The 12,997-nt window shown below is 45.4% G+C and overlaps 1 protein-coding gene across 4 annotated transcripts in view; it reads left to right on the plus strand.

The window, feature by feature from the left end:
• LOC121544579 (ninein) overlaps positions 1-12,997 on the plus strand; it is a 73,826-nt gene that overhangs the window by 25,995 nt on the left and 34,834 nt on the right. For all 4 annotated transcript variants that reach the window (XM_041854536.2, XM_041854539.2, XM_041854537.2 and 1 more), the window contains exons 5-11: positions 2,449-2,494; positions 3,685-3,866; positions 4,023-4,169; positions 4,759-4,917; positions 10,170-10,306; positions 10,847-10,987; positions 11,750-11,924. In XM_041854536.2, the coding sequence (XP_041710470.2) occupies positions 2,449-2,494; positions 3,685-3,866; positions 4,023-4,169; positions 4,759-4,917; positions 10,170-10,306; positions 10,847-10,987; positions 11,750-11,924 (987 nt within the window). The remainder of the gene's footprint in view (positions 1-2,448; positions 2,495-3,684; positions 3,867-4,022; positions 4,170-4,758; positions 4,918-10,169; positions 10,307-10,846; positions 10,988-11,749; positions 11,925-12,997) is intronic.

Raw genomic sequence — 12,997 nt, forward strand, 5'->3', positions numbered from 1 at the left:
TGTCTCTCCTTGAGTTTCTTACTGAACGCATCAGCCTTGGTTTTAGCAGAGTTTAGCTTCTGTTGAGCAGCTTTCAGTTCCTTCTCTCTCTCTGCCTCCGCATTCTTCATCTTGTTCTCCAACACCTTGTACTTCTCCTCTGCCTTCTTTTGGACCTCCTTACTACTGCGCAGGGTCTCCTCACACTCCTCGATGGTCCTGCGCAGCCTCTCCAGCTCCTCCGGTTGCTTAGGGAAGGAGCTCTGTTGGAGTTTAGCCTGGAGGATATCTAACTCTTCTGTCTTCATGTCTAACTGTTGCTTTAACAAACGATACCTCTCAGCGGTCCCCTTCAGACCAGACAGTTCTTTGTCCAGATTCTGTAGCTCCGTCTCTGTGTCGGTCTGGGCACCTGCCATCCCTATCAGAGCCCGGGCGGGAGTGAGTAATTCGGAGGATTGCACGGAGCCTTCCCAGGATGAGTCTTGCCTCTCCGTTTCCGAGGTACTCGGGTTATCCTCTCCTGAGACTCTCTCCAGAGTGGGTAAAAGGCTGGGCAGTCTCGTCCAATTAGGACAGGGACGGGGAGGGAATCAACCACCCCGCCGTCGTGTGTATGGTTCCCCGTGTGCTGGTCATTGTAAGTTCAGTAATGGGGTATTCTCTGGTGTCCCCATGGACACAGGAAACTGGGAGGACTTTCCCCGGGGTCAGACACGTTGGGCCCACCAAATCCTTACGCACCAGGGTGGCCCGGCTACCAGAATCCAGTAAGGCCTCCACATCATGGTGATTCACAGTTACCGGGCAGGTGGGGGGTCGATCTGGGCCGCCATCTACGACTCCCAAGAGCGAGGCAACACGGTGTGTGGGTGCTGAGCTGGAGGACTCCGCAGTGGGCATAGGTTCATCGGCTGGTTTCCCACACTGCCAGGAGATATGTCCCATCTCCCCACACCGGTAACACTGTCGAGTTTCCCCCTCCTGGTGTACTCTTCTTGGACCCGCCTGGTTTCTGGCTCCCCCTGGAGCCGGGATAAGTCCTGACGTGGCTGGGTTCGAGACCTTGGGGTCCTTTGGACGGGTCCTTCCCATTTGTGGTGGGGCCGCACTCCTGGGGTCTTTTCGGGAAGCATTCAGCATCTCCGCTGTGGCCTGGTACTTTTCCACCGCTTCCACGGTCAGATCAGCCGTGGTCAAGGCCTGTTGACTGATGAACCGTTTTGCCTCATAAGGCAGGGCGCGTAGGTAACGATCCACCACAACGGCCTCCACCACCGCCGCTGCTGTATTCCTCTGCGGATCCAGCCATTTCCTTGCGATTCGGACAAGTTCATGCATCTGCGCCCGAGGAGGTTGGTCTGGTTGGAAGGTCCAGCTGTGAAAGCGCTGGGCCATACCAAACTTTGTGAGTCCATATCTGCTGAGGATCTCAGACTTCAGGGCATCATAGTCAGTAACCTGGTCAGGGCCCAGGTCCCGGACAGCATTCAGCGCTTCCCGGTTAGAAAGGGGGCTAACAGACCAACCCACTGTTGCTTGGGCCAGGCTTCTCTAGTGGCCGTGGCCTCAAATGCATGCAGGTATGCCTCAATGTCATCGGTAGCTCCCATCTTAGATATAAAGTCACTTGCCTTTATTGGGCGGGTATTTTGGACCACCCTCTGTCTCTGCAACTGCAATTCCTCTGCCTTCAGAAGGTTGGCTTTCTTTTGCTCCTCCAAGAGAGCCACGTTTGCTTGCATCTGGGCTTGCTGGCCAGCAACAAGGGCTTTCAATATGTCCTCCATTTCAGTCGGCGGGGAGCCTACGGCCAACTTGGAAAACTGGGTGATCAAACCTTCGGTATCCTCCTCTGACATGCACTATTAACGCTTGAGCGTGCCCGTATTCTCCACCATCTGTGACGCCACGAGAGGCTACACAGCTTCCAGCGGGATTGCCCAAGTAGTGCAAGGAGACCAGGTTCAACCAAAACAAGGATTTTATTAAAGGTCTTCGGCAACTAACGAAATTATAACACAATTCTCTTCTTCCCCGAGCCCACCCTCCAGACCGTGTCTCTTCCCTTCAAAACAACTCCAGCCCATCAGCCCCTGATTGGTTTCAGCTGCGCGGGAAGATTGGCCATAGAGGGTTGGAGTTCCCGACCATACCAGCAGATGGAGCCATAGCTGTCTGGGTTTGCAGCCATCTCAGGGGGATGTAACGTCCCTCCAGGACACAGCCTCTCGTGACATCACAATACATACATACATACACACATACACACACACATACACACATACATACATACATACATCCATCCATCCATACACCAACCCCTAACCCCAACCTGCTGCTACCCCCACCCATCTTGTCTCAACCTGACTAGCACATGAGAAAGTGGGTCGTTTTGTCTGCATGTTTTTAAAGTCTTGATTTTCTCACTGTGAGTAAATGAGTGATGTTGTTATGTTTCTTCCACAGCGCTGGAACGCTCATGAAAGCAGTACTGAAGAGTACGAGGCAGATGGTGAGTGGAAAGTCACGATACTCATTACCTTCAATAGATACCCAGTTATCATAGATACTCATTACCTTCAATAGATACCCAGTTATCATAGATACCCAGTTATCATAGATACTCATTACCTTCAATAGATACCAGTTATCATAGATACTCATTACCTTCAATATATACCCAGTTATCATAGATACTCATTACCTTCAATAGATACCAGTTATCATAGATACCCAGTTATCATAGATACTCATTACCTTCAATAGATACCCAGTTATCATAGATATCAGTTATCATAGATACTCATTACCTTCAATAGATACCCAGTTATCATAGATACTCATTACCTTCAATAGATACCCAGTTATCATAGATACTCATTACCTTCAATAGATACCCAGTTATCATAGATACTCATTACCTTCAATAGATACCCAGTTATCATAGATACTCATTACCTTCAATAGATACCCAGTTATCATAGATACGCATTACCTTCAATAGATACCCAGTTATCATAGATACGCATTACCTTCAATAGATACCCAGTTATCATAGATACGCATTACCTTCAATAGATACCAGTTATCATAGATACCCAGTTATCATAGATACTCATGACCTTCAATAGATACCAGTTATCATATATACTCATTACCTTCAATAGATACCCTGTTATCATAGATACTCATTACCTTCAATAGATACCCTGTTATCATAGATACACATTACCTTCAATAGATACCAGTTATCATAGATACTCATTACCTTCAATATATACCCAGTTATCATAGATACTCATTACCTTCAATAGATACCCAGTTATCATAGATACTCATTACCTTCAATAGATACCCAGTTATCATAGATACTCATTACCTTCAATAGATACCAGTTATCATATATACTCATTACCTTCAATAGATACCAGTTATCATAGATACTCATTACCTTCAATAGATACCAGTTATCATAGATACTCATTACCTTCAATAGATACCCAGTTATCAGATACTCATTACCTTCAATAGATACCCAGTTATCAAATACTCATTACCTTCAATAGATACCCAGTTATCAAATACTCATTACCTTCAATAGATACCCAGTTATCATAGATACTCACCAAGGGCCAAGGTCTTAAGTCAAGTCTGACCATAGTAAAACAATCTTAAAATATCTGTGTGCCTCTCTGTCTGTAGGCCAGCTGCACCTGTGGAACCCTGACGACCCCTCCACCCCACGGCGCTCCATCGCGCCCCTGTCAGACCGCCTGGAGGAGAGGTTACGACAGGCCTGTGAAGAGCTGGCTATGCCCTGGGATGGATGTGCCAGCCACCATGAACTACTGTCTCTCTGTGACCACCTGGGGCCTGGAGCTGAGGAAAGAGACTGTGTCCAAAATGGCCCCCCCGTGTCTTATAGTGCATTAGATAGGGAATAGGGTGCCATTTTTGGATTCAACCCAAGTGGAGGTTTGAGAGTCTGAGTAGATGCTGGGAAATGTTTCTGATTGTTGTTGTTTATTTTTTGTCTCCAGGTGACGGAGGATGTCCTCCAGGTTCTAAATGGTGATGACGTCATGAGCGTTCAGGCATTTGCTTCCTGGGTTCTGAGCCACGCCAAGCCCCCCACCCCCTCTGCCTCCACACCTTACAGACAGCTCAAAAGACTACACTCCTCACAGGTACAGTTAAGCCCATCTTGGGTCTAATTCCCATGTTGTAGCCTCTGTCTGATGAAGGTCTCTGACCCAAAACATCACAATATGTTCTACAATAAACTATTATTATTTGTATAAGAGAGTGTCTCTCCTCACCTTCTGATCCGTGTTGTGTCCTGACATGGGTACTGTACCGTCAAATCCATATGCATACAGATATAGGGCGGCAGGTAGCTTAGTGGTTAAGAGCGTTGTGCCAGTAACCGAAAGGTCGCTGGTTCTAATCCCCGAGCCGACTAGGTGAAAAATCTGTTGATGTGCCCTTGAGCAAGGCACTTAACCCTAATTGCTCCTGTAAGTCGCTCTGGATAAGAGCGTCTGCTAAATGACTAAAATGTAAATGTAAAATGATATATACATGCCTCTGGTTAACATAGTTTGGGGATTTCTTTCAAACTCTTACTTGTCTACTTTTTAAAAAAAATGTTTTGTGGAGGAAATGTTACAATATTTCCTGTTTTTGAGTCACTCTTGAACGAACACACAAATGAACAAATCAATGTATTTATTAGACAATTTGTCCGTCCCCTTCCGTCCCTGTCCGTCCTTGCAGCCGTTTGACGAGACGGGCCGGAGGACCAGCTGTATGAGCAGCACCATACGGATGTGTCTGTTCTCTACTCTGGACGATGGGACAGGGTCCACTCCTGCCGAGGACGTCCTGGATGTCTGGACGGAGGAGGGCATCGAGAACAGCCCCGAGATACTACAGGTGACACCATTTGTATTTGCCTATCAGACCTCGGTTCAACTAGTTAGTCTTTTCAAATACTTTGAGCGTTTTCTTAAGTCTGCCTTGAGTGCCAGATAGGAGGGGTTTGCAGTTGCTACAGTACCCATAATGCTCTGTGTAGGAACATAATGGTGACCCATAATGCTCTGTGTAGGAACATAATGGTGACCCATAATGCTCTGTGTAGGAACATAATGGTGACCCATAATGCTCTGTGTAGGAACATAATGGTGACCCATAATGCTCTGTGTAGGAACATAATGGTGACCCATAATGCTCTGTGTAGGAACATAATGGTGACCCATAATGCTCTGTGTAGGAACATAATGGTGACCCATAATGCTCTGTGTAGGAACATAATGGTGACCCATAATGCTCTGTGTAGGAACATAATGGTGACCCATAATGCTCTGTGTAGGAACATAATGGTGACCCATAATGCTCTGTGTAGGAACATAATGGTGACCCATAATGCTCTGTGTAGGAACATAATGGTGACCCATAATGCTCTGTGTAGGAACATAATGGTGACCCATAATGCTCTGTGTGGGAACATAATGGTGACCCATAATGCTCTGTGTTGGAACATAATGGTGACCCATAATGCTCTGTGTTGGAACATAATGGTGACCCATAATGCTCTGTGTAGGAACATAATGGTGACCCATAATGCTCTGTGTAGGAACATAATGGTGACCCATAATGCTCTGTGTTGGAACATAATGGTGACCCATAATGCTCTGTGTTGGAACATAATGGTGACCCATAATGCTCTGTTTGGAACATAATGGTGACCCATAATGCTCTGTGTAGGAACATAATGGTGACCCATAATGCTCTGTTTGGAACATAATGGTGACCCATAATGCTCTGTGTAGGAACATAATGGTGACCCATAATGCTCTGTGTAGGAACATAATGGTGACCCATAATGCTCTGTGTAGGAACATAATGGTGACCCATAATGCTCTGTTTGGAACATAATGGTGACCCATAATGCTCTGTGTAGGAACATAATGGTGACCCATAATGCTCTGTTTGGAACATAATGGTGACCCATAATGCTCTGTTTGGAACATAATGGTGACCCATAATGCTCTGTTTGGAACATAATGGTGACCCATAATGCTCTGTGTAGGAACATAATGGTGACCCATAATGCTCTGTGTAGGAACATAATGGTGACCCATAATGCTCTGTGTAGGAACATAATGGTGACCCATAATGCTCTGTGTAGGAACATAATGGTGACCCATAATGCTCTGTGTAGGAACATAATGGTGACCCATAATGCTCTGTTTGGAACATAATGGTGACCCATAATGCTCTGTGTAGGAACATAATGGTGACCCATAATGCTCTGTTTGGAACATAATGGTGACCCATAATGCTCTGTGTAGGAACATAATGGTGACCCATAATGCTCTGTGTAGGAACATAATGGTGACCCATAATGCTCTGTGTAGGAACATAATGGTGACCCATAATGCTCTGTGTAGGAACATAATGGTGACCCATAATGCTCTGTGTAGGAACATAATGGTGACCCATAATGCTCTGTGTAGGAACATAATGGTGACCCATAATGCTCTGTGTAGGAACATAATGGTGACCCATAATGCTCTGTTTGGAACATAATGGTGACCCATAATGCTCTGTGTAGGAACATAATGGTGACCCATAATGCTCTGTGTAGGAACATAATGGTGACCCATAATGCTCTGTGTAGGAACATAATGGTGACCCATAATGCTCTGTGTAGGAACATAATGGTGACCCATAATGCTCTGTGTAGGAACATAATGGTGACCCATAATGCTCTGTGTAGGAACATAATGGTGACCCATAATGCTCTGTTTGGAACATAATGGTGACCCATAATGCTCTGTTTGGAACATAATGGTGACCCATAATGCTCTGTTTGGAACATAATGGTGACCCATAATGCTCTGTTTGGAACATAATGGTGACCCATAATGCTCTGTTTGGAACATAATGGTGACCCATAATGCTCTGTGTAGGAACATAATGGTGACCCATAATGCTCTGTTTGGAACATAATGGTGACCCATAATGCTCTGTTTGGAACATAATGGTGACCCATAATGCTCTGTGTAGGAACATAATGGTGACCCATAATGCTCTGTGTAGGAACATAATGGTGACCCATAATGCTCTGTGTAGGAACATAATGGTGACCCATAATGCTCTGTGTAGGAACATAATGGTGACCCATAATGCTCTGTGTAGGAACATAATGGTGACCCATAATGCTCTGTGTAGGAACATAATGGTGACCCATAATGCTCTGTGTAGGAACATAATGGTGACCCATAATGCTCTGTGTAGGAACATAATGGTGACCCATAATGCTCTGTGTAGGAACATAATGGTGACCCATAATGCTCTGTGTAGGAACATAATGGTGACCCATAATGCTCTGTGTAGGAACATAATGGTGACCCATAATGCTCTGTGTAGGAACATAATGGTGACCCATAATGCTCTGTGTAGGAACATAATGGTGACCCATAATGCTCTGTGTAGGAACATAATGGTGACCCATAATGCTCTGTGTAGGAACATAATGGTGACCCATAATGCTCTGTGTAGGAACATAATGGTGACCCATAATGCTCTGTGTAGGAACATAATGGTGACCCATAATGCTCTGTGTAGGAACATAATGGTGACCCATAATGCTCTGTGTAGGAACATAATGGTGACCCATAATGCTCTGTGTAGGAACATAATGGTGACCCATAATGCTCTGTGTAGGAACATAATGGTGACCCATAATGCTCTGTGTAGGAACATAATGGTGACCCATAATGCTCTGTGTAGGAACATAATGGTGACCCATAATGCTCTGTGTAGGAACATAATGGTGACCCATAATGCTCTGTGTAGGAACATAATGGTGTCCCGTCTCCTTCCAATACACTATTTAACTCTCACATTTGAGTCAAGGTTTTTTACATTTGAGTGTACAGTGGGGGAAAAAAGTATTTAGTCAGCCACCAATTGTGCAAGTTCTCCCACTTAAAAAGATGAGAGAGGCCTGTAATTTTCATCATAGGTACATGTCAACTATGACAGACAAAATGAGAAAAAGAAATCCAGAAAATCACATTGTAGGATTTTTAATGAATTTATTAGCAAATTATGGTGGAAAATAAGTATTTGGTCAATAACAAAAGTTTCTCAATACTTTGTTATATACTAGGGGTGTAACGATTCGTTTTAACAACGATTTGATTTGTATCACGATTCGTGGTTGTCGATTCGATACGATTCAAGGACGATATTGGTTCATTTAGAACGATACGATCCGAAACGATTCAGTGACTTGAAATCGATTCAGTAACCTTTTAGCCAAAAATTCAACCAGTGTGACTGAAATAAATACCTGGATACTGGACAGTGCAGGTGAAGTTTCCTAGATTCCTGTTTCTTGTAAGGACCGCAATGGTGGCTTGATAATTTCTCGCTCGTCGGCTTCTCCTCTGTCGTCCGCCATGCTATGTTTTGTTGTCTTTGCGCCTTTGCGCTGCTGCTGGCGCGATGACGTCACGGATAGGCAGACTGAATCGAGTAATGTTTAAAGCCTTTATCATTAAAAGTGCTAAGAAAAAACATCCATATAAAGTCTGACGTGCTTAAATCCAATGGGTTATTTCCTAGTATTGATACAATCGATTTATTACATTTTAAAACGATGTTAGATCGATATATGTTGTCCAAAAGGCCAACTCGCCGAGCACAGATCGATGTAGTTGGATCATAGGAATATAAATCGATACATCGATGTAGTAGATGGATCGTTACACCCCTAGTATATACCCTTTGTTGGCAATGACACAGGTCAAACGTTTTCTGTAAGTCTTCACAAGGTTTTCACACACTGTTGCTGGTATTTTGGTCCATTCCTCCATGCAGATCTCCTCTAGAGCAGTGATGTTTTGGGGCTGTCGCTGGGCAACACGGACTTTCAACTCCCTCCAAAGATTTTCTATGGGGTTGAGATCTGGAGACTGGCTAGGCCACTCCAGGACCTTGAAATGCTTCTTACGAAGCCACTCCTTCGTTGCCCGGGCGGTGTGTTTGGGATCATTGTCATGCTGAAAGACCCAGCCACGTTTCATCTTCAATGCCCCTTGCTGATGGAAGGAGGTTTTCACTCAAAATCTCACGATACATGGCCCCATTCATTCTTTCCTTTACACGGATCAGTCGTCCTGGTCCCTTTGCAGAAAAAACAGCCCCAAAGCATGATGTTTCCACCCCCATGCTTCCCAGTAGGTATGGTGTTCTTTGGATGCAACTCAGCATTCTTTGTCCTCCAAACACGACGAGTTGAGTTTTTACCAAAAAGTTCTATTTTGGTTTCATCTGACCATATGACATTCTCCCAATCCTCTTCTGGATCATCCAAATGCACTCTAGCAAACTTCAGACGGGCCTGGACATGTACTGGTTTAAGCAGGGGGACACGTCTGGCTCTGCAGGATTTGAGTCCCTGGCGGTGTAGTGTGTTACTGATGGTAGGCTTTGTTACTTTGGTCCCAGCTCTCTGCAGGTCATTCACTAGGTCCCCCCGTGTGGTTCTGGGATTTTTGCTCACCGTTCTTGTGATCATTTTGATCCCACGGGGTGAGATCTTGCGTGGAGCCCCAGATCGAGGGAGATTATCAGTGGTCTTGTATGTCTTCCATTTCCTAATAATTGCTCCCACAGTTGATTTCTTCAAACCAAGCTGCTTACCTATTGCAGATGCAGTCTTCCCAGCCTGGTGCAGGTCTACAATTTTGTTTCTGGTGTCCTTTGACAGCTCTTTGGTCTTGGCCATAGTGGAGTTTGGAGTGTGACTGTTTGAGGTTGTGGACAGGTGTTTATACTGATAACAAGTTAAAACAGGTGCCATTAATACAGGTAACGAGTGGAGGACAGAGGAGCCTCTTAAAGAAGAAGTTACAGGTCTGTGAGAGCCAGAAATCTTGCTTGTTTGTAGGTGACCAAATACTTATTTTCCACCATAATTTGCAAATAAATTCATTAAAAATCCTACAATGTGATTTTCTGGATTTTTTTCTTCTCAATTTGTCTGTCATAGTTGACGTGTACCTATGATGAAAATTACAGGCCTCTCATCTTTTTAAGTGGGAGAACCTGCACAATTGGTGGCTGACTAAATACTTTTTTCCCCCACTGTATATATATTTGTGCTGTAGGCCTTGGATTTTGACCTGGAGGGTAAAGTGAACCTCTGTGAGCTGACTGTGGCTCTGGAGAACGAGCTCCTCGTGACCAAGAATGGGATCCACCTGGCTGCACTGGCCAGCTTTAAGGCTGAGATCCGATACCTACTGTGAGTATGAGGAGATCTCTACACTGGTGTTTTAGGGTTGCAAAATTCCGGTAACTTTTCCAAAAAATGTCCCGGTTTTCCAGAATTCCCAGTTGGAAAATTCCCAGAATCAGGAGGGAGAAGGCAGGAAATCCAGAACCTTCCAACCAGGATTTCTGGAAATCCTGTGAATTTTGTGAAAACTACCGGAATTTTCAAATCAAATCCCAAAGTTTATTGGTCGCGTACACATATTTTGCAGATGTTCTCGCAGGTGTAGCGAAATGCTAATGTTCCTAGCTCCAACAGAGGAGTAATAATATTTAGAATTGTGAGTTTTGCAACCCTAGTGCTAATAAACAATATATAAATAAACAAACTGGAATTCACATCCACACCATACTCACACTTACTGTGATGAGGAGAAATCTACACTGCTGCTCCTAATCTGAGTGGAATAATAAAAACATGCTTTTTCTCCGTCTCGTATCTTTCAAAATAGTAGATCAGTTATAGAACTAGATCTCTGATTAACTTGCTGATTTTTTTTTTTTTTTTCAGTGAGCGTGTCGATCGTGAGTGCAGAGAGAAAGATAAGATTCGTTCTGACCTGGAGAAAACGGAGAAGTTAAAAACCCAGCTGGCTACTGAGGTGGACGAGCATCACTCTGCCATCCAACGAATGAATGACCTCAACCTCAGGTAATATTCCCCTCCTTTTCCCCCTCCCTCTGTTCTGTCTAGGACCTCCTCGACCCTTTCATTGATGGCTGTTGGTGTTGTTTCGTTTGTATTATATGTGGAGTATGTGACTTGTAACCTGGAAATGTCTTTCTTAAATGGCCCTGTGGGGATAAATAAAGATTTTATAAATAATGTTGAATTAAATTGAATCGAATGGGGCCTCCCGAGTGGCGCAGCGGTCTAAGGTACTGCATCGCATTGTTGCGGCATCACTACAGACCCGGGTTCGATCCCAGGCTGTGTCATTACAGGCCGTGACCGGGAGTCCCATAGGGCGGCGCACAATTGGCCCAGCGTCGTCCGGGTTAGGGGAGGGTTTGGCCCGGGGGGGGGCTTTACTTGACTCATTGCGCTCTAGTGACTCATTGTGGCAGGCCGGGCGCCTGCAGGCTGACTTCGGTTGTCAGTTGAACGGTGTTTCCTCCGACACATTGGTGCAGCTGGCTTCCGGGTTTAGCGAGTGAGTATTAAGAAGCGCGGTTTGGCGGGTCATGTTTAGGAGGACGCATGACTCCACCTTCGCCTCTCCCGAGCCCGTTGGAGTTGCAGTGATGAGACAAGATCATAATCACGAAATTGGGGAAAAAAAGGGGGTAATAATTACAAAACATAATAATAATAATAATAATAATACACTGAATCGAATGGAAGGGAGTCAAATGAAATGGAATCAAATCAAATGGAATTGAATATGTTTTTCCCTGTGTGTTTGTTCTGCAGGAAGCTGGAGCAGGAACACCGGGAGAAGCTGGCGTCTGTCAGGTCGGAGCTCGTTAAAGAGATGGACCAGATACAGCAGGAGACTGGTCTGCAGAGAGAGGAACTGGAGGCAGAGATGGAGAAGATCAGAGACGACGAGACCTTCCTCAGAGACCACCTCTCACTCACTGTCAAGGTAGCAGCAAGCACAATCAGAACTTTGTTAGTGAATATTGTTTGATGTACTGCTAAATAGCAAATGGAAAGAGTTCTGCTGTTGCCAAATAGATGACAGTCTATTCTAAATGAATAGAAGAGAGGATCGGATAGCTGGTTGGTCTGGGTGTCTCAGGACAGCAGGCGTCTGTAGATGGAGCCGCTGGACAGCACTGATAAACTGGTGTCTTCCCCCTAACCCCAACTCTAACCCCACTGATATTTTCAACCTACACCTGACCCGGTCTGTAAAACTAACTTGTTTCAAGTAGACCACCATAGTCCCCGTTCCCAAGAACGCCAAGGTAACCTGCCTAAATTACTATCGCCCCTAGCACTCGCATCTGTAGCCATGAAAGGCTGATCATGGCTCACATTAACACAATCATCCGAGACACCCTGGTCCCACTCCAATTCACATTCCGCCCAGATCCACAGATGATGCAATCTCTATTGCACTCCACACTGCCCTCACCCACCTGGTCAAAAGGAATACCTATGTAAGAATGCTGTTCATTGACTATAGCTCAGCATTCAACACCATAGTACCCTCCAAGCTCATCACCAAGCTAAGGACCCTGGGACTGAAGACCTCCATTTGCAACTGGATCCTGGATCCCCAGGTGGTGAGGGTAGGCAACACCTCCGCCACACTGACCCTCAACACGGTGGCCCCTCAGGGGTGCGTGCTTAGTCCCCTCCTGTACTCCCTGTTCACCCACCACTGAGTGGCCTCACATGACTCCAACACCATCATCAAGTTTGCTGACGACACGACGGTGGTAGGCCTGATCACCGACGACAATGAGACAGCCTACAGGGAGGAGGTCAGGGACCTGGCCGTGTGGTGCCAGGACAACATCCTCAACGTCAGCAAGACAAAGGAGCTGATCATGGACTACAGGAAACGGAAGGACGGGTACGCCCCCATTCACATCTGTAGTGGAGCGGGTCGTGAGCGTCCAGTGCCCCGGTGTCCACATCACTAAGGAATTATGATGGTCCACATCACTAAGGAATTATAATGGTCCACATACACCCACACAGTTGTGA

This window comes from Coregonus clupeaformis, chromosome 29 (assembly GCF_020615455.1).
Source record: "Coregonus clupeaformis isolate EN_2021a chromosome 29, ASM2061545v1, whole genome shotgun sequence".
Classification (NCBI taxonomy): Eukaryota; Metazoa; Chordata; class Actinopteri; order Salmoniformes; family Salmonidae; genus Coregonus; species Coregonus clupeaformis.